General features: G+C 41.6%; 2 protein-coding genes across 3 annotated transcripts; both read left to right on the top strand.

Moving 5' to 3' along the window:
• Window positions 1–1,692: 1,692 nt before the first annotated feature.
• On the top strand, window positions 1,693–8,928 carry LOC147313544 (mediator of RNA polymerase II transcription subunit 26). Of its 2 annotated transcripts, none has more exons than XM_086263183.1 (3): window positions 1,693–2,254; window positions 5,018–5,095; window positions 5,203–8,928. In XM_086263183.1, exons 1-3 carry the CDS (start codon window positions 2,183–2,185, stop codon window positions 6,778–6,780), a joined length of 1,728 nt encoding a protein of 575 aa, XP_086119309.1. In that variant the 5' UTR covers window positions 1,693–2,182; the 3' UTR covers window positions 6,781–8,928. The 2 variants fall into 2 exon arrangements, with proteins under 2 accessions (XP_086119309.1, XP_086119310.1); XM_086263184.1 differs by having other exon boundaries at window positions 1,695–2,254; window positions 5,021–5,095; window positions 5,203–8,927.
• A 783-nt stretch (window positions 8,929–9,711) lies between these two features.
• Window positions 9,712–26,658, top strand: slc35e1 (solute carrier family 35 member E1). The gene is made up of 6 exons (XM_086263182.1): window positions 9,712–10,104; window positions 12,036–12,106; window positions 18,943–19,080; window positions 19,840–19,965; window positions 20,049–20,294; window positions 23,227–26,658. Exons 1-6 carry the CDS (start codon window positions 9,777–9,779, stop codon window positions 23,467–23,469), a joined length of 1,152 nt encoding a protein of 383 aa, XP_086119308.1. The 5' UTR covers window positions 9,712–9,776; the 3' UTR covers window positions 23,470–26,658.
• The last annotated feature ends 366 nt before the right edge of the window (window positions 26,659–27,024 follow it).

The raw sequence follows: 27,024 nt of genomic DNA, 5'->3' as shown, positions 1-27,024 counted from the left end.
CACAGACCCATTCTGCCTTGTATGAATAGTTCAGATTAGATGTGGTTTGATGGTGTGGGGGGACATTTTTTGCCACTTTGGACCCCGTAGTACCTGCTGAACATCATTAAAATGCCACAGCCTACCTGAGTATTGTTGCTGACCGTGCCCATCCAGCAGGATAACAACCATGTCACAAAACTCAAAACATCTTAAACCATAACATGTCTCAGTGTCATGCTGCAGCATGTCTGAAGAGATATTTATCCAGGCTAGAAATCCAGTTTCTGGAGATGTTATGGTGACCAACAACCAGCAAACTCTCCTCATGCAGCAGCTCTTCATCTTAGGTGAAATAGAAAATTACTACCCAAAGAATCCATCGTCTCTGTGTACTTCTAGTGACTCAAACAGTTGGTGAGATTCTCTTCTAATCCACAAGTAACTTACCAGACGTGTGAGAAGACAAGTGGTTGTTATCGCCTCTGAGCAGGCTTGACACAGCCAGCAACAATCAGGGTTTTATGTCATTCCTCCTTGGCATTGTGTTAACACACCTGAATGCTCCAGAGTCGTCTGCTTTTACATAGGTGCTCACATTTGCTGATGATCAGATAATCAAGTGTGTTTGATTATCAGCAGTTTGCTGCTAATTGCCTTTTTAATTCCAGTGGAAGCAGTAAGGGTGGAGTTAGTTTTAATAGGACTGTATCTGTTTTGGAAAACATAGAGAGTTGTGCATTTTTAAATACTAAAATATAACTATAACAAAGCTTATCCCAGCTTAAAGAGATTAAGCTGTTTTGGGGAAAAGATTTAGTTTAACAAAACAAACATGTATCAACCTTAATCTGAATAAAACTGAAGCAATCATGTGTTTATAAAATTAAGAAATCTTTTTAAGGGTGTGTTCATGACTCTTTCTGTTCTTTGCCTTTCTCAACAATGCTGATTTAATCAACTGCAAACTCGGCCTGTCTATTAGCAGAGAACTGAAGAGATTTGGTGAGGAGGTTTTTTTTTGGTTATCAACTATATGGCAACATCATGTGGCATACACTGTTTCTCATTTATAAATAGTTTATGCACAAGATTTTTGAAATTTAGTGTATTTTTCAGTTGAAATATCCATACGTATTTTCCATAATCATTTTTTAGTGAATAAGACTTGTTTTGTATGGTGAGATTTTGATGACCGTCCCTGACAGAAGAGATATCATCAAAGGTGGCTCCAACATCAAGCTTCAGTTTCAAGTGAACTGGAAGGCACCTTGATTTATTAGTTAGATGTGGAGGACGTTCAGACGAGACAAAAATATGAATTTGGTATTATTAAAGGTTATTTTTGTGTAAGAAAATTTTAACTATGGAGTCCTTTTATATACAGCATAGTCTCGCTTTCTATCTTTAAATTTATTAGACCACCGCCTAGTATACGGTTTATTACACAGATGCTCTAACAGTATTTGTCATTTCCATTTGTTATGCTTCTGTCATGATTAATCTAACAGAATGTATTTAATGCTAAAATATAATTATTGTTTTACGATACATTAAGATACAAAATACAGATATTTACTTGCATTCCTGCGTAGAAAAAATGGTTGAATGTTATGTTTTATTAATATAATTCCTTACTTCTAAGAGAAGCCCCGTGTGGCGATGAACAACTCATTGGATTGACATGAATTCAGTTTCTTATGATTGTAATAAATAATACAGTTTTTTCTTTTACACTCATTTGATAGATTTCCAGAATATGTATATATCCTTGTTTTAGCGACAGCTGCTCTAATCGATTTCTTAGGACCACCTTTCCGGTTTTATTGTCTTTCTTTTTTTTTGTTAAATTTACAGCTTGCTGCGAGCACGTGGATTTGACGCGGGTCGAAGCCGGTTACGTAAAGATTTCCCACAATGCTCTGCTGCCTCACAAAAAGCTCGGTGAGAAGGCCGAGAAGGAGGCGGCTACCAGCCGAGGGGGTAGCCGATTCCCGGAGAGGGTGTTCCGTCTCCTGCAGTTAGCGGTACCAAACAGGTGAGGGTGGCGATTGGAAACAAAGACAGAAGCATCATAAAGCATGATGCCCGCTGCTTCGGGGGAGCTTCCGTCGGAGTTGTGAGTGTCAGCGGGTTTCCCATCGCCGGCTCTTCGGGGGATTCTGCTGTCTGTCTCCGTCCCGACCCGCGACACCGCCAGGCGATGACAGCGGCTACAGCCACTCCGCAGGTGATGAGAGACCGGCTGCTACAGGCCATCGACGGCCAGAGCAATGTGAGTATGTCCACTGGTTTTAAGCGGAATTAACTGGGTGGAGAAGAGCAGACAATGGTGGTCGAGCTGGTGGCCTCGAGTCGCTATAGGGGAACTGACAGAGTGGAGGCATTCAGCGTCTGGACACTTAGTATTTGCTTGCTAATTAGCTGGCTAACGTCTAGTTAGCGAAAGTGAGTGATGAAGCAGGCATGCCAGAGCCCGGTTAAGTTGATGCTGGCGACAATTGTGTGCACTTACAGTAGAGTTCATCAGGGCAAGAGAGGGGGACGTGCTGAATGTAGTGCAAGTTCCCTTTAGACACAGAGGCTCTGCAGAGAGGAGACCTCCAGCAGGGCTCCGAGGTTTGTAACGCCTTTATCTAAGATGACCCCGGGATTACTTTAGGTGTGTTACAGCAGTATAAACAGCCAAGCCGAGTTAGTCAGCAACCTACAAACATGTATGGCTTCTCAGTGAGCTACCCAGCACCAGCGACCATTACAAACAAATGGATTCAGAGCTGTTGTTGTTTACAGTGTCATTTAAGTACTCCCAGTGTGTTACTGCTGAGTGTCCAACACACGCCTGATTATCCACATGCCTGGGGTGTCAAAATAAGGCCCAGGGGCCAGAATCGGTCAGCAAAGATTCCAATCCGGCCAAACTGGATGGTTTTGGAAAATGTGAAGGAGGGCTTTTAACTCATTCACTGCCAGCCATTGGCAGTGAATGAGTTAACTGTGTTTTCATGAGTTTTACAGCTTGTCCTACTGATAAAGCACCTCCCCTGTTGTCATTCATACTACACCTAAAATAATTAAGGTGGTTGCCTGGTGGAGGGTGAACGATCTTTTTCTGTAATTTTAGACATGCTGATAGGTGCCTTTCATTTACTGCAGCAGCAGCATTTCTTTATTAAATGGGATTAAATGTTTAGCTAAACTTCTTTACACTGACAGAAAGAGAGGTTTCACTGGTTTGGCCCGCTTTAGATCAAACTGGGCTGTGTGTGGCCCACAATGTAAAATAAGTTTGACATCCCTATTTACAATTTCTTATTTCAACATGCTTACCTGCAGTCATGCACTGGGGGTGCTCTCTGTGACATCCTGCCAGAAAGCCTTGAAATGCCCAGCATCCCACACACAGTTTACACCTGATTTATGCTTCAGCAGGATATCAATGCTGTAACCTGATGTGCACTTCGCAAGTAATGTAACTACACGTTGGCTGACGCAACTATTGCCATTGGCCTGTTCAGATGCGTCGCCATAGTATGAAGAATAATAATCATAGGTTCAGTATAAAGATTCACAAATGTTGGCAGACTGCTGAAACTGCTTGGATGCATGTGAGAGAATGTACAAAGAAAAGCTTGCCACCAAATAAAACTGACCACAACAAAGAGAATTTTCCACTAGGACGGAAAATTAGTTTCTATCGGCTGACACCAAATATAAAACACCGGGAGACGACCACGCGGTAAATAACACGTAATGCAAACGCAAGAGCAGACCTGACCGTGATTCACTGCATCAATCAGAAGTCAGGGCTTGTGGTCCACAGTGATGTAACGCATTTTATTCCAGAAGCATCTACGTGTTACATTTTTGCCAACGACTCCTCACTCAACGTTTTTCGATCAGGGGTTTTTTAATGTCATAAGTTTGATCGCAGGCACACTACAGCTAGAGTTGGGCTTTGGCTTTGCAAAGGAAATCCTCCGCTGCAACACATGTTAACCAATAACCACATTGTTGATCATTGCAGAAGTGGCTGCAGATTAAAGACAACAATCATCTGAATACGTGGGCTTTCTACTATTTTGGTGGACTAAAACGGCACATTTGCATGCTTTCTCGTTTTGACAAACTGAGCCCGAAACTAGTAAATGTTTTCTAAACGTACAGGTGCACATTTGAAAGTTTATTCAAATGATTTCTCGACCTTTTGATAAGTTCTTTTTTTCCCCTTCTGAGGAATGTGTTTGGTGGAGTGGCAACATCTAGATACAGACATGTCTTCCTTTAATGCTGTTTTTGTGATTTCTCAGTAGGGATGAGCCATATGGCCTAAAATCCATATCACGGTATAATTTGAAGCATGTGCGGTAACGATATATATCACGATATATTATTTTCTTCTGTATAACGTATGTTACACTTTGTAAGGCACACTTAAAATCCTTTAATTATCTCAAAAATCGACAGTGTGCCTTATGTATGAATTCTGGTTGTGCTTACTGACCCCATCCAGGCATCCATGAAAACAGAATTTATTAAATTTAACGGAGCAGGAAGTTGGCTCGCTAGCTTCCACCTAAACATGATATAGCATGTTCTGACTGAGAGATTTCTGAAAAAATTAAAAAATACAGCTCTGCTATCACTTCCAACATAAATGAAGACAGAAAACTAAACAGCAGTGACTTTTACAGGGTTACTGAAGTCGGACTAGCTGGTATATAAAGATGTCCTATGTGATCGCTAGCAAAACAGCCACATTAGCATAACATTAGCACAGTGTTTCAAAAGTGTTTCATCTCTTTGCTGTTACTGTCGCCCGGCATAATTTGCAGATGATGTTGTTTGCAGCCGTTGCAATGCTTTCGACCAAAACAGGCGCAGCTTGATGACACCATCAACATGCGCTGTCGCAGTAGAGCGGTTTAGTCAAAATCTCTACCGTTGGCCAAATTTATATCGTTTCTACCATATACCGTTTTTACCGCCCACCCCTGTCTCTCAGTATTTTTGTATATAATTGGTCTTTCTTTTCCAGCAGATATGCAACATGGTGGTCGTCGTGGAGGTGATCTCCTTTTTGGAGAAATATCCTATCACCAAAGAGGCACTGGAGGTAAGTTACAACATGTGCCATCAGCAAATAAAGCAATCAAATGCAGATTTTTAGCAGTCAAGTTTCATCCGCTGTTAAACAATCATCAATCTTATCTCCTCTTAAAGGAAACCCGCCTGGGCAAGCTCATCAACGACGTCCGGAAGAAAACCAAAAACGAGGACCTCGCAAAGAGAGCCAAGAAGCTTCTGCGGAACTGGCAGAAGCTAATCGAACCAGGGAAGGTTGAGGTGTTGTCAAAAGGCGGCACCAGTGCGTCGTGGTCTTCCATTGGCGGTGCTCATCCTTGCATCTCTGCTCCAGCCACCAACCCACCGTCGGGTAAAACGGGCCCAGAGTTGAAGAACAGAAATGATTTCAACAACTGCTCCCTGAGAGTGGAAAAACCGAGCAACAAAAAACGCAAGGGCGAGCAGAAGGAAGGACCGATTTTACCAGCAAAGATACCTAAAACAACTCTTAATGATAAAATCCAAAACTCAAAGCAGCTGCAAACCAATGGAATTGGTACCGGCACAGAAATTCTTGCAGATATTCGTGCACATCAGTCTTTGGACAGGGACATTCCTGAGGCTTTGGACAACGACAAGCTAAATAAAATCCCTGTTCATGCTGTAAAACCTCACTCAAATTTCCCAGGATGCAGCAAGCCTCCTAGCACTTCCTCTTTGCTAAAAGCATCAGTTCTGCAGCAGCAAGCCAGACAGGAGCAAGCTGCCTCTGGGGGAAAGTGTCGACCCAGAAGCCCACGCTGTTCCTTGCACAGTCCTCAGACTCTAAAACAGGAAGCTGTTGTGAAACAAACTGCACCCCAAGCACAGAGTATTCCTACCCCCAGCGTGAGACCTGGGACTGTAGATAACTCTGGGCTCGGACTGTCTCCTCAGCCTTTCAGCGCATCTGTTCAGGGTTTTCACACTGACGGTTCAGGGTCTGCTGATTTGGACTCTCACCACCTGCCTCCTAGTATGTCTCTCCACGGCTCCACTGTCACCCCCTGCAGTGGCGTGGAGAGTCTGGAAGATGAGGGTCCTTCTTTTAATACAGGGAAAAGAAAAAGACAGAAATACAGACCTAAGGATTGCTCTGTTAATTTAGAAGGGCTGACTGTAGAAGACAGAACAAAACCAGTGAGGTTAAAAGACAGGAGGCTGACGTTCGATCCTGTAACGGGGCAGATCAAAACCTCCTTCCAGAAGGATTCTTTCCCAGAGGGCGAGGACAGACCGAATCACAAACCTGAGAATAACTGGTCAGAACAGCCGAAGCAAAATCCGCCAGTTCCTCCCAGTCCTTTCCAGCAGACGGACTGGAAAGAGCTGTCGAGGAGCGAAATCATCCAGTCGTACCTTAGCCAGCAAAGCAATGTGCTGACGTCGTCGGGCGCGCACACCCCCGGTGCACACTTTTTCATGTCAGAGTTCCTGAAGAAGGAGGAGCACCGGAGCAAAGATGCTAAGAAAACACACACGCTGGTTTCAGACTCGCCACCTGGAGAGATCCCTGGAGTCAGCAGAGAGGTGAATGGCAAAGACCTGAGCAGGTTACACACACAGCACTGGTCCGGGGTAAATGGTTGCTATGACACAATGGATAAATGGTACGACTGGACCGAGTGCATCTCCTTGGACCCGCACGGAGATGAGAGCAGGCTGAACATACTGCCCTACGTCTGCCTGGATTGAAACTGAAGTCAGGTCGGTAAATGAGACGTCGATCCTTGCCTTCCCTGCGCGGCAGAGCGGGCCGGGATGCGTGAAGACTCTTCTTCACCGTGTATGCTGCTGTTGGAGTAAATACGCTGCCTGCTCGAGTGTTTGTTGGAGCACAGGAGGTGTAATCAGTGTTTTATTTTGAAAAAGTCTGAACAAAACGTGAGGACAGTGTGAAGGGGAAAGGCTATGCATCTTTGACTGTTTAGATGTCAATGTTTAACAAGTGTACAGAGTGAGTTTACAAAGCAGGGAGACGAGCGGCTCTGATACCCACGAGTTTATATACTGGAGAGGAGATTAAATATACAGATGCATTTTATCCATCTTAAGTTATCTTATTCTATCCACATGCCTCACAGAATGTGACTTTATTGCATTTCATGCAGTCATTCATAGTTTTTTTTTTTTTTTTAATTGTTATTATGTAATTTTTATGCATTAACCGACTAAATCAGGGTTGCTGCTTTTGTCAGCAGGCAGTAGCACGATACATCATTGGAACGTTTGTTCATGCTTTTTGAACAAAGCGTTTGAGCTCTTAAAATTAAAACTGCTGCTTCCCGCAGCTGCACGCCTGCCTCTCGTTGTAACTTCTAGCAGATTGAACCGACGGATCGGTTTTAAAACATTTGAATATTTTTCTTGTTTGCTCTTTAATGTGATGTGAAACTTCCAGATGTGACCACTGTTTGTGGTGAGAGGGGGAGAAGGCTTGCATACAAGCTGATAGAGAAATTTGGCTGTATGTATATTTATTTACATATTGAGATTTGCATACATGTTTAAACTGTATTGAATCATCTTGTTAGTTTTTTTTGTTTTGTTTTGTTGTTTTTTTTGCAAGCAACAACAGTGAGGCTGCTACGGTGTTGTGTGATCTCGAAGACACCTACCGTCACAGGAACTAACACAAACGTGGCTTTGGCTGTTTTGGCGGGCGTTTATCAATCTGTAGGCAAATGCTGTCAAAGCGGCAACGTCACAGTAGTGCAAGATTTTACAGATGTGTAGCTGACATTAAAATGAGGGGCCAGATTCATTGATGGTTTGTGATTTGACAACACTTTGGCATCTCATCTGTTGCAGTGTCATAATAGGGTTAGGAATCAGTTCACTAATTGACATTCCAGACTTTACCTACTGATCCATCAACATGCTGTACTTTACACACTCAAATAACACATCCTGATACTGTGTACTTTTTATTTTTTGGGCTTGCCTTTTCCCTTTACTGTGTATTAAGGTTGTAAAATATGAATCAGCACGGCAGAGCAGATTGTGCTACCAGCTTGCATCCTTGTACTGTCAGGAAGAAGTAAGAAATAAATTGACATGCTGGATAATACTTAATAGCATTCCTTTAAATATTATTTGCCTTATGGAAACCCGTGTTTTCCCTAAAGACAGAGCCTTAGTGAATGTACAGGTATGATCCTTTTGTGTTCATTTGAATGCAAAAGACAATATATTTGCTACCTAGTCCTTTTCAATGGACATGTAATGTGTTAATAAAAAGAAAATGAAGGAATTGTTATTATGTCATCTCTTTAACCCCCCCACTCACACCCACACTCACTCCTTTTTTTTTTCCTTTTTTTAAGGGCTCTGCAGTTACTGATGTTCCTGACCAATTAAATCCAGAACAAGTTCAGTACTGTCTCTGCATGTAAATCACTTATGTACATTTCCATTCATCACTAAGAGAAACGATTTCCATGATATTTTCATAATATAACTGGACAGTTCCTAATAAAATTAACTGATACTGTCCTCTATAAATGGAAAGGAACTGATCTGATTCATCATTTAGTTAAAAACAAAAAAAACTGGCAACTGATTGAATAATTCTCTCTTTTTTTTTTCTTTTTTTTTTTACATGTAATTTCAAAAAAATCTTGGTTACAAGAATTTGCTACGTTTTCAGTTTGGCACCAGATTTTTTTAGACATTTTCTTACACTAAAGTAATATACGTGTACTGTACTTAGTCGCAGCTCTAAATACAGCCTTTAAAAATCATGTGAAATTACCATACCATTGTGTTAGATTGCCTGACAATGACTTTGTATGAGTCTTCTAAAATCTGAATGTTCAGTTCCCTTTTTAAACACGAACAGTCTGAGACTGCATATTTCTACCAAGGCTTAACATCTACATCAGGGCTGGGCGGTAATTTTTCCTGAACTCAGATCTCCTCACAATAAATGTTATATGTTTACAAACTGATAGTGTCAATGATGGTCATTAACTTTGTGACAATAAAAGAGAAAAGGCTGAGACTGACAGTTATACTGGCTTTTTACAATAAACATGTACAATAATGGGTTATGTTTAAAATGTCTATACTCAGCATGACAGTACTTTTTGATAAAGGCACAGAGCTGTGTTTGTTTTAAAGTTTTCACTAGAGTTATCGTAGTTTTGTATTTTTTAAATTAGCTTTTATTTTTATTTCATTTTGACTTCTTGGTTTTAATTCAGTTTGTTTCCAGAGTTACATTTGTTTCAGTTTAGTTTTTATTGTTTGAAAATGTTCAGTCTTTTTAATTTTTATGTATCGAGACCATATGTCAGAGGCAAGGTTTAGAAAAATCAATCCAGGTATTGCAATAAAAACATTGAACTTTTTGAAAGCACTTAACTCACAGTCTCATCCAGAATCTCAATAAACACGACAATCAATCAAGCAAGTAGTAAGAAAGATTTTTTAAACCAAAGTAACACTAAATTAATTTAAATAATACTAAAGTTAAAACTATAGTATAAAACTTACTATAAAAACCTTGGTTTTAACGCGTATTTACTGATGTGAGCTGTACACTTCCGCCCACGGTGAACATCTTTCGACGGACACTGTTGTCTTTTATTTTGAAGGGTACGCCCGGAAGCGTTCGCGGCTGTGAGTGTGACGGATGAGCTTCTCCGGTGCATCCACACCACCGGTGACTCGTCACTCCGCGCTGGAAGATGGCTGCGGTGCAGCGGACCCCGGTCAGGGAAGGGATCCGGATAGTTTCGCTGTGTGTGTGCTGGTACACGGTCAGCTCAGGGGGAAATGTTGTCAACAAAATCATCCTCAATGGATTCCCGTACCCGGTCACGGTCTCTCTCTTTCATATCATCTCTATCGTCGTCTTCCTCCCCCCGCTGTTGCGGGCTTGGGGAGTCCCCAAAACAGAACTGCCGAGCAGGTACTACTGGTGGTACATCCTGCCTTTAGCTTTCGGAAAATACTTTGCCTCCGTGTCGGCTCACTTCAGCATATGGAAAGTGCCCGTGTCGTACGCGCATACCGGTGAGTACAGCGGCTTTGTGTTCGTTTTAATGCGCCGCCACCTGGAGCCTGTCAGCCGGGGTAACTTGATGATGTGTCCGTCCTGTCAGCCGATGTTAGCATCGCGGCTAACGCAGGGTGGCACGGCATTTAACCAGGCTGTGGGCCCCACGTAGAATCTGTGTACTGTAGGTCTTGTTTTAATGAGGATAATTAATCTCGCTTCGTGTCCTCTTAATATAAACTAATTAGCTTTAGACTCTCCAAAGAATTACTAATGAGCTGCTGTTTGCTAGCTTCATAGCTAAGGGGGAGGGTCCATTAATGAGCCGCCGTGCTTCCCTAACTTAGATGTTAAACCACCATGTAACATGCGAGCCTCTGCAACTGATTTTTTCTCCTTTAACAAGCTGAAGTGACATTTTTGTGAGGCTACCTGCTGATAAATGTAAAAAAAACCCGGCTAATACTAACACATAGTCCTTTAAACATTGTTATTGAGCTGAAAGAAGCGAAAGCCACTATATAATAGTGTAGGAATACTGTTGGTAACGTAAAGGAAATATTAAGATCCGGCTGTGATTATGTTGCACCCAGGAAATGTACACCAGGCTGCTTAATCTATAAAAATGTATCATAATAATACTATCATGTCACTAATCTGAATGTTTTCTTAGTCCCTGTCTTAAGGGACAGAGCCATTTGGCACTTCCAGTACAAAGCATGAAAAACAGTTATTATCTGTTGCTAACTCAACCTTGTTTCTGGTTGGACTTTTACAACCACATTATACAAGCACAATGGATTTACAGCAACTAACTGTATAAAACCACAATATACTCTACATGCAAAACTAAAGTAAATGCACATGTAAGAAAAATATAGTGCAAGATGCATAAATTAAAGTATTAATACTAATCTGAATCACAAGGCTAATCTTTACAGACAGCTATCAAACAAATGTTGTAAATTTAAAAACCCTGTATGGAACTTTTGTCTTTTTTCCCCACCCTATTTCTTTTTCTTTTTTTGCAAATAAAAGGTGAACCTTCTCATTTAATAGGACCGCAAATTACAGCCCCCAAAAGAACTATATAGTTGATCTGCATTTTTAAGAAAAAAAGCAGGAAGCATGTGCCTCTTATCCTGTGAAAGATGGAAATACACATATTAAACCCTCCTCAAGTTCAATTCAAATATTTCCCGTGGTATGTATCAACTGCACCTTTTTGAACTACTTTCACCTTTTGCATCTATTGTGTCATTTAAAGATTATTCCATTAATTTAGTTTCCACTGACTCCTGGGACTTGTGGCAGATGAATTTCATCAGCTCTGATTTCTCCACTCTCTCTCTTATTACCTGCAGATTCTGCAAGTTAGCAACACATGTTGAATTTCTCATTAATTGCGCCTTCAAACTCCACTGCACTGTAATGTAGCTACACGTTCCAACTTGAAACAACTCTAAAAGTCTCAATTTTATTTACTTATTTCTGTATTAAGTCTAGCAGATACTTAATAACAATTGATTTAGAGCAAGTCTGTAAATAAAATGTCACTGTAAAATATCTTTGTCGCCTCTGACCTGAGTTTTGGAGCCACAGCAGTTGCATCAGTGTTTTTACTTTAGGAATGAGCTTCTAACCTTGTGAACCTACACAATGATCATTCTATCTACTTTGTGTGACGCCAGTACTGAGCGCCTACTCTGGCATTGTTCTTCAGAAGAAAAAAAAACATAATGATAAACTGAGTTGCGATTTAGTCTGTGTTTAAATGAAACAAGTGCAGTCGAGGGAGGTGTGCAAACCCAAGGTTTGTGACAGGTTGGATGTTTGACAGAGGTGTGGGCCTAGCTCTGACGTACCGTGCCTACTTGCTGCCTGTTAATAGTTCATGTTTGTTCAAGAAAAAAGAAACTGACGTCGTTCCTTGTCATGTCTTTTACAGTCAAAGCTACAATGCCGATATGGGTTGTGCTGCTGTCGAGAATTATCATGAGAGAGAAGCAGACCACAAAGGTGAGTAGGTTGAGCACGGCTAACGACAAGGCCTGCTCTGTCTGAGACTCAGCAGTGGTGATGTGGCACAGTGCTGCTGTGTCTGTCCTGGATCTCATATTACAGCCATCTGTAGGGGCTTTTGTCCACAAAGTTGATGAAACCTTCTGAGGGAGGGTGGAGGTGAGAGAGGAAGAGGGGCTTTTTTTCTTATACCAGGTGACCACACTCGCCTAATAAATTCCCATTTAACCCCCCACTTCTTCTGTTATTTAGACAGTTGTGTTTGGGGCCATGCATACCACAACACTGTGCATTAGCAGTACGTCAATTGGTAGTTCAACTAATATCAATTAAATATATCTTGGATTGCATTTCACTGCAAGGTTGCATTAAGGCTTTTTGTTAGTTTTTTGTCTCAGTCTGTGCAACAACAAATTGTCGCACTTTAATATCACAATTAAAATGATTGAACTGCACTGCAACTAAAGATGATCTGCATTGGTAATTGTTGCCATTCATCGAGTGCGCTTTGAAACGTGAGACAGTAGTGGTGAGTAGAGCACGGCGATATGACCAAAAATATTTATCACGATATACATTTGAAAATTTGTGATAACGATATAACTGACACTAGACAAAATACTTTACAACTCCACAACTTTATTAGTGCAAAAAAACCTCATCAATGTATTTTCACTTAAACAAGCAACTGTTTTTTTATGTGCAGTAAAGTTATATAAAAATTTAACAGTGCAAATGCAAATTCCTTGCTGACAGTGGAAATTGGCGGACATATCCTCAGCATAACCATGTATAATATCCACAAAACTTAAAAAGAGGTTATACACACACAATATGGTAATATTATGTTGAAGCGCAGTACGTATCACTCCGCGAGGCTCCTGCCTACGATAGCCGCAATGCTCCGACAATCCATCAAGCGGTGCGGGTTCGTAGCTTAGCATCGTCGTACTAAAACATTTGACAGATTTTCGAGCGACGTGTACCGCAGAAAATCGTCGATTTTCAGAAAAATCAAAGGATTGATTTTAAGTGTGCCGTAGTTTCCGAAAAAACACGGTAATAACGACTAGCATGGTCTACCAAAAATAGTGCTTTGATGTGTATGTGACGGACGAAAGCTAAACCAGTTCCACACCACTGAAGTTGCAGCATTTTTACAAACCAATTCTGGTTCATCTGTTTCATTCAACGATCCGCTTTCGCCCTTCTCATTCTCCGTCACCGCCATGCTTTTTCCGCCATGTGCGTATGAAAACAAAGGCACTGTGCATGCGCGTTTTACCCATATTCTATCACGATATTTCATTTTCTTATCATTGCCCAACATTATACCGGTATTACCGTGAACGGTATGATATGGCCCAGCCCTAGTGGTGAGTCAAAATGAAGATGCTGGAAACAGTTTCTGTTCAGCATTTAGTTTAGCTTTAATTTTTCTTTTTTCTTTTTTTAAATCCAAAGCATAAATTCAGAATCGACTGGTTAGCGTTTGAGCACAAGTAATGCCTGGTTCTTCTTTTGCACTGGTTGTGGAAGGCAAAGAACAAACTAGTAGGACACATGTAGAGTGCATCCTCCAAATAAAAGGAGATGAATCCCCTCCAAATTGTAACAACTTTCCATTGTTTTTGTGCTCCACCTTCGCACAAAGTCTCACTGACAGACACATAGCAATGATTAAAATAGTTTGGTGCAGGAATCGCCCCTCGCTCATGACGAAGTATACACAGCTCTTAATAATAAACAAAGCATGATGGGAATGTAGGAGTACAGTAAGCTGTCCAACTGTTGATTGTAATGTGGGAGTTATCCTGGAGTCCTTAATGTCATGACGTTTTTAAGTAATTAGTTGTTTGGTTGATGTGTCATATAAACATATTAGTGCTGAGCTCATATTTCCTTAGAAAAAGAGAAAGCTGCATTGACTTTGATCAGACTTGTATTAAATTAGAGTTAAATGAGAAAACTCCCTTCGTGAAACACCGATCAAGTTTCTTATATTTCTTCATCAAATAAATCTTTTATATTCAAAAGAAACGATCCACTTTAAGACTATTTTAAATTCCATTATCAATAAAACTACTTGAGCTCCGTGCTTCAAGTATTTTAAATGTGATTTGCGGACACTCTGGAGTGCAGCTTGCAGACATAGAATAATGGATGCTTGAAATCTTCGAATATTTGGATCTGTTATCTCTGGCAGCAGATTTGAAGGTCTGTAGAAACCATTATAATACACATTGTAATGGCACCCAGCACATATCCTGTCTTCTTATTGGTAAAAGATAAACTTCCTGCAGGGATGTGAAGGTGCATAAATCAAACTAAAACCTTGTGCTCTGCCTGCCGTACATAAATATGAGTATTTCAAAAATTCATATTGGGAACATTAGAGATAATACCTTGAAACTTTTGGATGTAATAACAACAGAAGTCGGCTTTTGAAAAATATTAATTTCAATATCACATTGAACTTGGATATAAAAGTGTGTGTGTTTCATTCTACATTCAGGCTTTAACATAAAAACCAGGCGCTTAATTGTAATAATTTTAAGGAATGTTCTATCCCTTGTATATATGAGAATAAATATACTATCAGTCCCCTACCTGGAAAACATGTTTCTACTGGTTTCCATATCTGCTGTCTGAGATCAGACACTCCTAAGAGTCTACATTCCTAGCCCTGTAGTACCAGATATTTACCCTATAACATCTAAAAAAAACCCCTAACTCTAGTAGTTAGGTTCTAACTACTGATAGTGGGATCTACATTGCCCAGTATCACAAATCCCAGAATTCCTTTCAAGTGTAGCATCCATTTACTGACTTTAGACTGAGCTGTCAGTTTAGTTTCAGTTCATTTCAATCCAATGTTATTTCTATAGCACCAAATGACAACAACAGTGAGCTTTATACTGCAAGAACATACAATAATATATAGAAACTCCCAACAACCAGGAAGCTCTTGGCGACAATGGAAAGGAGAAGGGGAAGACGGGTCTGTGGTATAGAGCCAGAATGCATCACTTTGCATTTTAATAGTTAGTAAAACAGTTATTTAATAGTTATTAAAATGCAAACTGATGTGTAAACACACAGTGAGTAAATAAGACACACTAAGTGCATCATGAGAAGCTCCCAGCAGCAGGAGCCTATGGCAGGATTCAGGTTGACCTTGTTCAGGCCCAACTATATGTTTTATCAAAAAGGGAGGTTTTAAGTCTAAACTTAAACATAGATGCAGTGTTCAAAACCTAACTGGATCCATGGCAATGAAATGTTTACACAGAGTTTGCGTCATGTGAAAGTCTTCAGAGTCTGAGATTAGCACGTAATGTTTATCTTCCAGTTCAGTGTTGAGACGGGAGGCAACATGGCTCTGATGACCGTGTGAGAACTGAAGTTGTATGAGACTTATTATAATACGTCTCATAAAACACTTTATCAATGTGTAATGTTTAAAACATGGACTTTAATTATGCTTATGGTTATAATTTAGGTAAAATTGGTAGACTACATGATATTGGATGGGTTTTATGTGGAGAGCACCTTGTCAGCACAATGCAATGCAGGCCACTGCAACACCACTGTGGAGTGTAATTTAAGCTTTAGTCTAAATCTCCAAAATAATTTGGAGCACCTGAATTAGGACACAAATCTGGGCCTTTACCAAAATAGAAAACTCCTCCCTGAAGGTTCAACGTTGTCCCCACTGTATATTTTTGTGATGCCAGTAAGTAGACCTGCATCTTTTTCTTTCTTTTTTTTTGTGGATGCACCTGCACTTTTGGTGTGTTATCAGAAGTTAACTTTTAACATGAGGGTGTGTGAACAAGTTTTTACTGGGAACTGTTTCCTTGTAGTGCATCCAGTTAAGAGACTGGTTAATTATTAAACAACACATTAATGGAGCTAGTTTAAGTATGTTGTGCTGCAGCAGTTCAGTTTGGGTCACAATGATACCAATGGAAATTTTGGGGGGTTTAGCTCAGTTGGAGGCTGTCTTATTGGTCTTGTGCGTTTTGCTCATGTGAGATGAAGAGTGGTTTGATAGCTTGAGAGCATTTATTTGCTGTTCGGTGTTTAGTTTTTGTTTTTTTTTTTAGTTTCAGAGTGGTTTGTTGGGGGCTGAGTGGGTGAGTGTGTAGGTGCACAAGTGGGTTTCATAACAAGTGATGGATGCTATATTTCAGGATGCAAATGAATCTGTAGATGAGCTGTTCTCCTCAAGTGTATGTCTAAGCAGAGTTACCAGGTCCAGCTGCACACTCTGGACTAATCGCTGTGCTGAAGATTAGAAATACACTAACACACATTAATGTGAAATTATGTCTTCTTGTGCAGCAACCATTTTTGGAAATTTTCCACTTCTTGTTATCTCTTTATTTTTCAGTGGGTGAAAATGTGGTCATGTTTGGGTTTTATTAATTCAGTGTCGGAAATGTTGCTTCACATTTTCTCTGAGGTGCTGACCAAATTAACACGAACCAATGTTTATCCAGTCATATGAAAGAGTTTTTACACGACTCCATGCACTACACGCTTACTGCTTTCATAGGAGTTAAGAGGATAAGTAGCAGCCAGGAGCTACTAATCCCATCAGATTCACCCCAGTTCATGATAGTAATGTTAGCAAAACACTGAACAACTTTGACTTGTTTGGAAGGGTTCCCAGGAGAAAGAAATTTAAGGCCCAACTTAAAAGGTTACATCTAAAAAAACTGCAAGGCTTCTGGAACAGTGTCCTTTGGAAAGACGAGCCCAGAGTGGAGATGTTGGGCCATAATGCACAACGCCACAATCGGCGAAAACCAAACACAACATATCACACCAACACCTCATACCTGCTGTCAAGCATGGTGGTGGAGCAGTGATGGTTTAGGCTTGTTTTACAGCAACAGGAGGGCAACAATAACCATGAACCAAGGCCACCTGTCTGACAGTAAAGCCAGTCCCAAACTGAGTTAACAGGCAGAATGGCTGAAAAAGAAAACAATCAAGTTATTGCATCACGCAAGTCAAAGTCTAGACCTCAACCTGACTGAAGTGCTGTGGCAGGGCATAAAGAGAGCTGTGCATAAACAAAAAAAAAACACACACACCTCAATGAAGTGAAGCAATGTTGTGAAGAAGAAATTCATCCACAATGATAGTCATACATAGGGTTGTGCGATATGACCAAAATCTCATATCCCGATATAAAACATCTATCATCTGATAACGATATAAATCAAAAAAATGTAATATTTTCTGTAAATTCTGTGAATCTCGGGTAGGTGAAGCGTTTCCAGCTGGGCGTCGTGTACCTGGAGTCGAGTGTTTTAACCAATGCATGAAACTCCACATTTTTAGATATAAGTTGTAACGGCCGCCGTTTTCTTTGTGAGTATTTATTACATGGCGTGCTACGGGGAAAAGCCTGTTCTAACGTTTGAGTCTAAGATTTATTTTTTAGCACCTGACAACTTCTTTTTTGCTTCTCATCCGTCAATAATACTCTTTCACGTGATTCCGTTTATTTTGAATAGTCTCAGGATCTTGAGCTTTATTGTGAAAGGTTTATGTGGAAAATAAACAAGCGGACATGCGATGCTGTTACTGTCGTTGTTGCTAACGACAACCCATAAAAACAGGCGCTTGTCCGTCGGTAGTGTGGTTATATTAAATATAAGAGAAAGAGAGAACTTTAAGAAATTAATATAGCCACTACAGTGATCATCAAAACGAAAAAAAAATATTGCCGTAAAGTTTATTTTGCGACACCATAAAACAAACGATAGCGTAAAATGAAACGATAGACGTTTTTATATCGTCATCCGATATATATCGTTATATCGAACAACCCTAGTCATACAGAAAACAGTTACTTTTAATTATTGCTATTAAAGGTGGTTCTATAAGCGATTAAATCATGGAGTATAGAGGCCTGTGAAACGTTTCTTTCACATCACTGTATCATTAGGAGGCACCAAGCTGCTCACATTCTTACTCATTTGGCTACAATTACTACTTTCTTTTTTCAGTTCATCTACAACAGCGGTCCTCAACCCCCGGGCCTCGGACCGGTATCGGTCCGTGACTCATTTGGTACCGGGCTGCGAGAGTTGAAGCTCAGGTGTGAAATGTATGGTTTTCAGGGCTTTTATGGGTTTTCAGCGTTATTTTGTTATCGTTTTTATCGTTAACTCGGTTTTCCTGGGTCTTTTCATGTGTGTTATGAATAAATCTTTTTTTTTTTGGTACCGGTACTAGTTTTATTTTGTTGTATTTATCCGCGACACCTTAAAGGTCGGTCCGTGAAAATATTGTCGGGCATAAACCAGTCTGTGGCGCGAAAAAGGTTGGGGACTGCTGATCTACAAAATGTATTCACTAATAGCTCAATCAGTGAATCATCTGGATGTTGTGAGACAACAGAAACTCTCTACTTGTTTATGTTAAAAGTCAATTTTACTATTTTCAAGACAAAGTTTCACCAGCTGTTCAGCCAAAACAGATATTTATAAACACATGTCATCTGTAGACTTTGAGTTTGTTCCTGATAAGCTACAGGCGTTACTGCCAGCAGTACATCAGCACAGTTTGTCATGGGAAATACTTCTCTCTCTATGTTACTGTTACTGTCTGTTAGACCATTATATTGATTGGATGCATATTTATGAATGAATTAAAGCAGTTCATTGATTACAAACATGGTTGCTAATTTATTTTTATAAACCTGCCATCTTTGCTAGAGAGTGCAAAATATTTCCTGCGCTGGAAATGAGATTTCCTAAATGTGTTGCTTTAGATGTAAGTGATGAAACAGTTTGTGCTTTGTGTGGTCTTAGGTATATGTATCGCTCATTCCCATCATTGGTGGGGTGCTGCTGGCCACAGTAACCGAGCTGTCCTTTAATATGACGGGACTAATCAGCGCTCTGGCTGCCACGCTCTGCTTCTCACTGCAGAACATCTTCTCCAAAAAGGTAATCAACCCTCATGTTGCTGTGTGCCACGTGTGCTGATCTGCTGATTTTTTTTGTTTTTTTTCTCTTCTCTGAAAAATGTCCAAATGAACCAGCAGACATTGTTAGAGACTTCCTGTTTTTTCATTCAAATCATAGCCACAGTTTAACTGCCACTTTTTGAGTCTCAAAGGGTGGGAAAAAAGTCAATGTAGGATCTCCTTCTCCTTCCTACTTATGACACATTAACAGAGAGGAAATGAAAATGCACTCAAGGGATTTAATAACGCAGTATTACTTTTTTTTTTTTTTTTTTTTGAGTGTCTGAGTCTGATGAGGAGGATTGTCCTGTTGCATTCAAACAACTTCACGGGTTTTTCCTCCAGCATCCCAGTGGCACGATCCCACTCAGGTTGCCCCAGTCTTGGAAATCTCACATGTCATTTTTTCCAAACCTGTGGTGCCTTTTTTTTTTTTTTTTAATAGGCTTGGGTGCGTTAGCCGGATAAAGGTTTTGTGACGACACAGGATTGCTCACAATAATCAGTCGGGTGTGACAAAGTCTCACATGTTATCAAAAAGGCAGCTATAGTTTTCTTAACAGATGAAAGGTCTTCCCAGATTGGACAAAAAATAGAGTGGTGCATTTTAAATCTCTTGAGTGTATAATAAAGAAATGGAGATTTCTGAAAGTGTGCTGAAATGCTTACAGAGTTCTTTATATCAGTTTAAAGATGCATTAACAGAGTTGCAGCCTAAGGTTTTATTGTGTTTTTACAGGTGTTGCGTGACACGCGGGTCCACCACCTGAGGCTGCTGAACATCCTGGGCTTTAACGCTGTGATCTTCATGCTGCCCACCTGGGTTCTGGTGGACCTCTCTGTGTTTCTGGTGAATGGAGACTTGGTGAGTAGCAGTAAGAGTCTGGCGTGAACTAGAGCCGCTTCGGTGACCGTGAGCTTTATCTGACGTAACTCCTTTCGTCTCAGACGGATGTTTCGGGGTCCATGAGTACCATTATCCTGCTGCTCATCAGTGGGTTCTGCAATTTTGCTCAGAACGTCATCGCCTTCAGTATACTCAACATCGTCAGCCCGCTCAGCTACGCCGTCGCCAACGCCACCAAGAGGATCATGGTCATCAGCATCTCGCTGCTAATGCTGCGAAATCCCGTCAGTTTGACAAACGTCCTGGGAATGATGACGGCTATCGTCGGAGTCTTCCTTTACAACAAGGTCAGTCAGCCCGAGCGAAAGTTCATTATAAAGATGTGCATTTAATCCATTAAGGCACGATGCAACATGCACTTGCTTCTGTTGTTTAAATTGGATGTGATGCAAAGCCTGTTTTATGTCATTGTTGTCAAAACACACACGCTATAAATAATTTCACCTTTCTTACGTCGTGGGGTAAGAGAAACATACAAATGTTGCACTTAGAGTTCAGGGTCTGGAACTTACTGTCTCTAAGTGATCTGCTTCTCTACCAGCCCCCAAGTCCACTTACACTCCTGTCCTTGTTTATTTTCAGTCCACAGACTGCTTTGCTTTCACCCTTAAAGGACTTCTTCCAGTAGTTTTACCATCAATCCAACTTGAGCTGCTTTCCTTTTTTGCACTGTTACGGTTCGGCGTTGGCAGTGTTTTGTTTTGGCGTGACTGTTATGTGTTTCCTGTTTTACTTTGAAAGTCTGTGTTATCTTAGTGTTCAGTTTACGTTTCCTTGTCTCGTCAGGTCTGATTTGCCCCAGCTGTGTTTCCCTCCTGTGGTCCATTCCCTAATTGCTCCTTCTATGTATTTAAGCCCTGTGTTTCTGTATGTCATGGTCGCGATCTTCCCCCCCGTTGTAAATAGTTTGGCGCCTTGTGTTTGGTGATGTAAATAAATGTCGTATCTTGCTTTAAATGTCGTTTTGGGATTATTTTTGTGGAAGCCCGTATTGGTTTTTTCTCGTGTGTTTTTGCCTTATTTTTACTTTTTTCGTGTTGCACTCCGGTTGCCTAGGCCGGGGTGTAACATATGGGGGCTCGTCCAATCGCTGAGGGGTCCGAGGACCGCTTCAGCCGTCCGCCGTCGCTGGAGGGTCCGAGGGAGGGACCGCTTCAGCCGTCTGGCTTCGCTGGAGGGTCCGAGGGCCGGTCCAGCCTTCATCCGCCTTCGCTGGAGGGTCCGAGGGACCGCCCCAGCCTTCGTCGTCTGCTGGAGGGTCCGAGGGGCTGCTCCAGCCTCCATCCGCCTTCGCTGGAGGGTCCGGGAGACCGCTCCAGCCTTCTGCAGCTGGTGGGCTGCGTGTCCGTGTTTGCAGCTGGTGGGCTGCGTGTCCGTGTTTGCAGCTAGTGAGCTGCTCGTCTGTCTTCGCTGGAGGGTCCGGGAGACCGCTCCAGCCTTCTGCAGCTGGTGGGCTGCGTGTCCGTGTTTGCAGCTGGTGGGCTGCGTGTCCGTGTTTGCAGCTGGTGGGCTGCGTGTCCGTGTTTGCAGCTAGTGAGCTGCTCGTCTGTCTTCGCTGGAGGACCCGTGGGACCGCTCCAGCCTTTCGTCTGTCTTCGCTTCCACTGGAGGACCCGTCCAGCCATCAGCGTCGCCTGCGGGACGGCGGCCGGTGCCGTATGGGCTGGACATGGAACAAACATTTTTCGTTGGGGTTGTATGTTTTAAATGTTTGTTTTCTTGGGTGGGGGCGTATGTTACGGTTCGGCGTTGGCAGTGTTTTGTTTTGGCGTGACTGTTATGTGTTTCCTGTTTTACTTTGAAAGTCTGTGTTATCTTAGTGTTCAGTTTACGTTTCCTTGTCTCGTCAGGTCTGATTTGCCCCAGCTGTGTTTCCCTCCTGTGGTCCATTCCCTAATTGCTCCTTCTATGTATTTAAGCCCTGTGTTTCTGTATGTCATGGTCGCGATCTTCCCCCCGTTGTAAATAGTTTGGCGCCTTGTGTTTGGTGATGTAAATAAATGTCGTATCTTGCTTTAAATGTCGTTTTGGGATTATTTTTGTGGAAGCCCGTATTGGTTTTTTCTCGTGTGTTTTTGCCTTATTTTTACTTTTTTCGTGTTGCACTCCGGTTGCCTAGGCCGGGGTGTAACATATGGGGGCTCGTCCAATCGCTGAGGGGTCCGAGGACCGCTTCAGCCGTCCGCCGTCGCTGGAGGGTCCGAGGGAGGGACCGCTTCAGCCGTCTGGCTTCGCTGGAGGGTCCGAGGGCCGGTCCAGCCTTCATCCGCCTTCGCTGGAGGGTCCGAGGGACCGCCCCAGCCTTCGTCGTCTGCTGGAGGGTCCGAGGGACTGCTCCAGCCTCCATCCGCCTTCGCTGGAGGGTCCGGGAGACCGCTCCAGCCTTCTGCAGCTGGTGGGCTGCGTGTCCGTGTTTGCAGCTGGTGGGCTGCGTGTCCGTGTTTGCAGCTGGTGGGCTGCGTGTCCGTGTTTGCAGCTGGTGGGCTGCGTGTCCGTGTTTGCAGCTAGTGAGCTGCTCGTCTGTCTTCGCTGGAGGACCCGTGGGACCGCTCCAGCCTTTCGTCTGTCTTCGCTTCCACTGGAGGACCCGTCCAGCCATCAGCGTCGCCTGCGGGACGGCGGCCGGTGCCGTATGGGCTGGACATGGAACAAACATTTTTCGTTGGGGTTGTATGTTTTAAATGTTTGTTTTCTTGGGTGGGGGCGTATGTTACGGTTCGGCGTTGGCAGTGTTTTGTTTTGGCGTGACTGTTATGTGTTTCCTGTTTTACTTTGAAAGTCTGTGTTATCTTAGTGTTCAGTTTACGTTTCCTTGTCTCGTCAGGTCTGATTTGCCCCAGCTGTGTTTCCCTCCTGTGGTCCATTCCCTAATTGCTCCTTCTATGTATTTAAGCCCTGTGTTTCTGTATGTCATGGTCGCGATCTTCCCCCCCCGTTGTAAATAGTTTGGCGCCTTGTGTTTGGTGATGTAAATAAATGTCGTATCTTGCTTTAAATGTCGTTTTGGGATTATTTTTGTGGAAGCCCGTATTGGTTTTTTCTCGTGTGTTTTTGCCTTATTTTTACTTTTTTCGTGTTGCACTCCGGTTGCCTAGGCCGGGGTGTAACAGCACTCATTTATCTTCTTTGACCATTGTGACCTACGTGGTCAGTTCAGGTGATCCAACATTTAAAACCTGGTTGATTTCAAATCTTTTTGCTCTTGTCCTTTGCCAACAGGCCAAGTATGACGCTAACAAGGAGAAGAAGCTGCTGCCGGGCTCCAAACAGGACCTGATGTCCTTTGACAACCCGGCGCTGGAGAAGATCCAGGCCAACGGGTCAGTGCCTTTCCCCCACAGCCCAGAGCAGCAGCAGCAGCAGCAGCAGCACAGCTGGAACCACGTCCTGACTGACCACTTCCAGTACAGCCAGCAGACCTACACGACAAACTACAGCAGCAACCACCAATATGTGGTGTAAAGGAGGACTCGTCCTCACTCTGGTAGCTGTCATAGACATTACTGCGTGTAGCCCGGCGGCTCAGAGGCAGGTCTCAATCACCTGGAGACTGAGGGCTGTTTGTGTTGAAGAATGAGGTGTCTGACATCACGGGCCAGTCATGTGACCTCCCACCCCTTCTCTCTCCCTGTCTAAACTTCATTTTGAGTCAGCTTTGGTGTAGGTCTTTATTTATTTTTTTGGTACTGACTGAACGCGACGGTTAGAATCGGTTTGTATCGGCCAGGAAGGTAGCTGGAAAAGGATCTCCACACAACTGTTTGCAGATGTTTGATTTTTGTTTTCACTACCAGCCATAACATTCTAGTTTGTTTACTTTGAGAGGAAAGGACGTCATGTGTAACCATCACTGTGAATGTTGACGTGCACCGAATTACGAGTCTGTCGTGTCTTTTAGTTCAGTCAAGATCCTTAAAATTTTTAGGTTTTGGCATTTCATGTCTTTTTTTTTCTCTCTCTTTAAAATTTACTTGAGACAATGTGGGGAGATACAAACTGTTGAGTTAGTCATCAGTGAATAAATTATAGCCTTAATGCTGATGGGAGTTCTTGGGAATATAGTGGGTTTTGTAGGTTTGATCTGATATTGTGATTGGCAATGTTTTCAACACCAAGTGTTAGTCATTCATTCTTTCTGTCCAGATTGAAACATATCAACAATCAAGATGGGTTGTAATGATATTCTATATAGTTAAAAACCTCACAGAGCCTCTAGCGTAGCCACAGACTGTATACATTCAATCGATATCCACACTCCCACTAATAAAAGTGCCCAATTAGGAAAAATGCTCCAAATTAAAAGCGGATGAGTCCATTGATGTTCATAAATGTTTAATAAAGCCAAACACTTATGAAAACCACATCGTTGAACGAAGAGCGAGACCATTTCTGTTATCTAGAAAGGTCAGTGACCTCATACAGATCTGTGCTTCTCCCTGGTGAAACAGAAAATAGTTTACTGTATTATTTGTTGGTATAAATGTGGCTCAGGAGGTTGAGCGGGTCGTCTACTAATCAGGTTGGTGTTTCAATTCCCGGCTGCTCGTCAAAGTATCCTGAACACACCGACACTCCAGTTTGTGTGTGCGTGGATGTTAGCTTAGAAAAAGCGCTTGTATGATTATGTCTTTGAATGAATGAATAAGGCCTAAAATTAGATTTGCATAACAAAAGATGTGCAGCTTCATACATGAAGGATGTATTTGTTTCTTCTGTATCCCACCACATAAAATATAATGGAGTTGTTTTTGTTGTCATGGAGACTTTTTTTTTTTTTTTTTGGTTTATTTGTATTTATCAGTCTGCGAAGCTTCAAGCTTTGGTTCAAGCTCTGTCAGCCTGAACCAAAAGCTCCTCTGTCATGTTTCAGTTTTTAAAAACAGAACGCCGTGTCGAGTTTGCACGTCTTCAAACCACTTGATGCGTTTTCTTTTAATTTGTCAACACTGGCGTCATAGAGTCACTGGACAGAGGTTTGGATTGTGCAATGAAAGATTCACCTGTAATTTCAGGTGGGCTTTCTATCATCACTACTGTAAAGTGCAGGAAGACAGTTTTTCTTTGTTTTGACTCTGTTGCTTTCGAATCGAGCGCCGGTTGTGAGCTTGTTTTCTTTCTTGGTTTTTGGGGAGGGTTATTAATTAAATGCTGTCACAGTATTCAGTGATTGGTGGGTTTTTCCCCACCACATCTAGTGTCTCCAGAACGTGTCTGTTTACTCCTTTCTAGATTCATGGAGAAAACTAGCTATTAACTGCCACCATGTTATTTTATTTTTTATTAGATTACATACTGAAATTTAAGTCCTCTACTCAGTGTAAGAATAATTTTAATCAGAAACATTGCAATACAACCAAACTCGCTGTCCATTGTTTTGAAATATAGTTTGTGTGTTGTTGTCTGTTGTTCACTTTGAGGCTGTCTGTTGTTTGTGTTGGCCTTCGTGACATTTTTCCCACCGCAAACGGTAACCATAAATAAAAACAAACAAAGTGATGAATTCGAACTTCTATGACTTCAGCGTCCATTTCAAATGTTAGATTTAATCATCTCAGCTTTTATCTACTGAGCAGCATAGTTTCAGTTTTGCATCCGATGGGAAAAATGTGATTGTGTCACTCATAGTGGAGTGATGGCAGCAAATTAAAGAGCCCATTTCTTTACCTCTATGGAAGCGCTCAGTGGTTTTGCAGATGTTTAAAAAGTAGTTTTAATAAAAATCAGTTTTTAAGGAGGGGAGATTTTGTTTATAATAAAGATCCAGATATGTTTTAATGAGTTGGTGGAGCCCAAAACGGAGCTTAAAGATAAAGAAACGTGCGGTTTTATTTATTATTTCACTGCAATGTCTTTGCAGTTTCTGCCACTGCTAATGTGAACATTGACAAATCTGAAATGTTTCAGTCTTGCAAGATGCACGGGCATGATTTTAAATCTACAATAATACAAGTGTAAATTGTTTTTGCAGACAGCAGGAGGGAACTCTTCACCCATTAAGAAAATGACTCATCTTCTTACTAGACTGGTGCAGTAATTCACAGATCTCAGATGGGAAGTATCGTATTAGATGAAGAGCCAAGAAAATTTTAGAAGTGTGATTTACAAAGAAATTGACACGATCGCGTCACGGCTCAAGAATATTTTGCTTCCAGTCACATGCAGAGTGCAGCTCTAACGGTTTTAGACCATCTCGCCTTTCCTTCGTGCTTTTTTTTTTTTTTTCTTCCTCACTTATTTCTTCCTGTTGCCAAAAGAAAGGGTGTAATCCTTCTGATGCTGACGTGCCACCAGAGAGAGGCCTTCTGTCAGCTCGGCCACAAGACCTGAAATTCCTAAACGATAACGCGTAGGACACGTGGACGGTTCATGCCGGCTCTGTTTCTGAAAGTGGGAGAAAGTTTGAAAGGCGAATTATTTTAAATTTCCTCTCTCTGTCTGTCATAAAGCTTTTTAAAGGGATCTAAATGTTGACGAGAAAGGGGGAGAATACTTTGTAAAACTTGTATAATTATTTTTGTGTCTCTTCAATGGATCTCTAGAAAGAATTTTTACTTAACTGATGTTTTTAGATTTTTATTTATGGTGTCTGTGTACAGAAATGTTGTACAGGGGGGTGCACAGTCTTGTCTGCTTAAATAAATACACAATTGAAGACTGAAAATGTTTGCGTGTTCTCTTAACTGATAAATGTTTGATAAAAGAAGTATGAATAATGAATAGTATGAATAAAAATCCCAGTATAGTAAAAGTGTTAGCAGCCAAATATTCTTAAAATACCTCTGCAGTAAAAAGGTTTCTTTCTAATAAGGTTTAAATATTGATAATGTGTCTTGCAGTTAAGGATTACCATCTATTGCTTAAAGTGTTATAGGGAAATATATTATTCATGATATGAAACCGCATCCCAAAGATGCTCTGTTGGATTGAGATCTGGTGAATCCGTGAACTCGCGGTCATGTTCAAGAGACCAGTATGAGACGATTTGAGATTTTTATCCTCTGAAGCGTACACTGTACT

This window comes from Aulonocara sp. 'chitande type north' Nkhata Bay, linkage group LG15 (genome assembly GCF_057382095.1).
Source record: "Aulonocara sp. 'chitande type north' Nkhata Bay isolate Kocher_YH1m ecotype deep benthic linkage group LG15, A_spYH_male_GT1.1, whole genome shotgun sequence".
Lineage (NCBI taxonomy): Eukaryota > Metazoa > Chordata > Actinopteri > Cichliformes > Cichlidae > Aulonocara > Aulonocara sp. 'chitande type north' Nkhata Bay.
Note: the sequence above shows the minus strand (reverse complement) of the source record. Positions and strands in the feature narration are given on the sequence as shown.

What these genes read in the sequence shown, in the direction of transcription:
- LOC147313544 (XM_086263183.1), top strand. Translation starts at nt 2,183, where the DNA reads ATGACAGCGGCTACAGCCACTCCGCAGGTGATGAGAGACCGGCTGCTA. An exon ending in CCATCGACGGCCAGAGCAAT is followed by an intron (nt 2,255 to 5,017) that starts GTGAGTATGTCC and finishes TTTCTTTTCCAG; the next exon opens with CAGATATGCAACATGGTGGT. An exon ending in TCACCAAAGAGGCACTGGAG is followed by an intron (nt 5,096 to 5,202) that starts GTAAGTTACAAC and finishes CTCCTCTTAAAG; the next exon opens with GAAACCCGCCTGGGCAAGCT.
- slc35e1 (XM_086263182.1), top strand. Translation starts at nt 9,777, where the DNA reads ATGGCTGCGGTGCAGCGGACCCCGGTCAGGGAAGGGATCCGGATAGTT. An exon ending in CGTGTCGTACGCGCATACCG is followed by an intron (nt 10,105 to 12,035) that starts GTGAGTACAGCG and finishes TGTCTTTTACAG; the next exon opens with TCAAAGCTACAATGCCGATA. An exon ending in GAGAGAAGCAGACCACAAAG is followed by an intron (nt 12,107 to 18,942) that starts GTGAGTAGGTTG and finishes GTGTGGTCTTAG; the next exon opens with GTATATGTATCGCTCATTCC.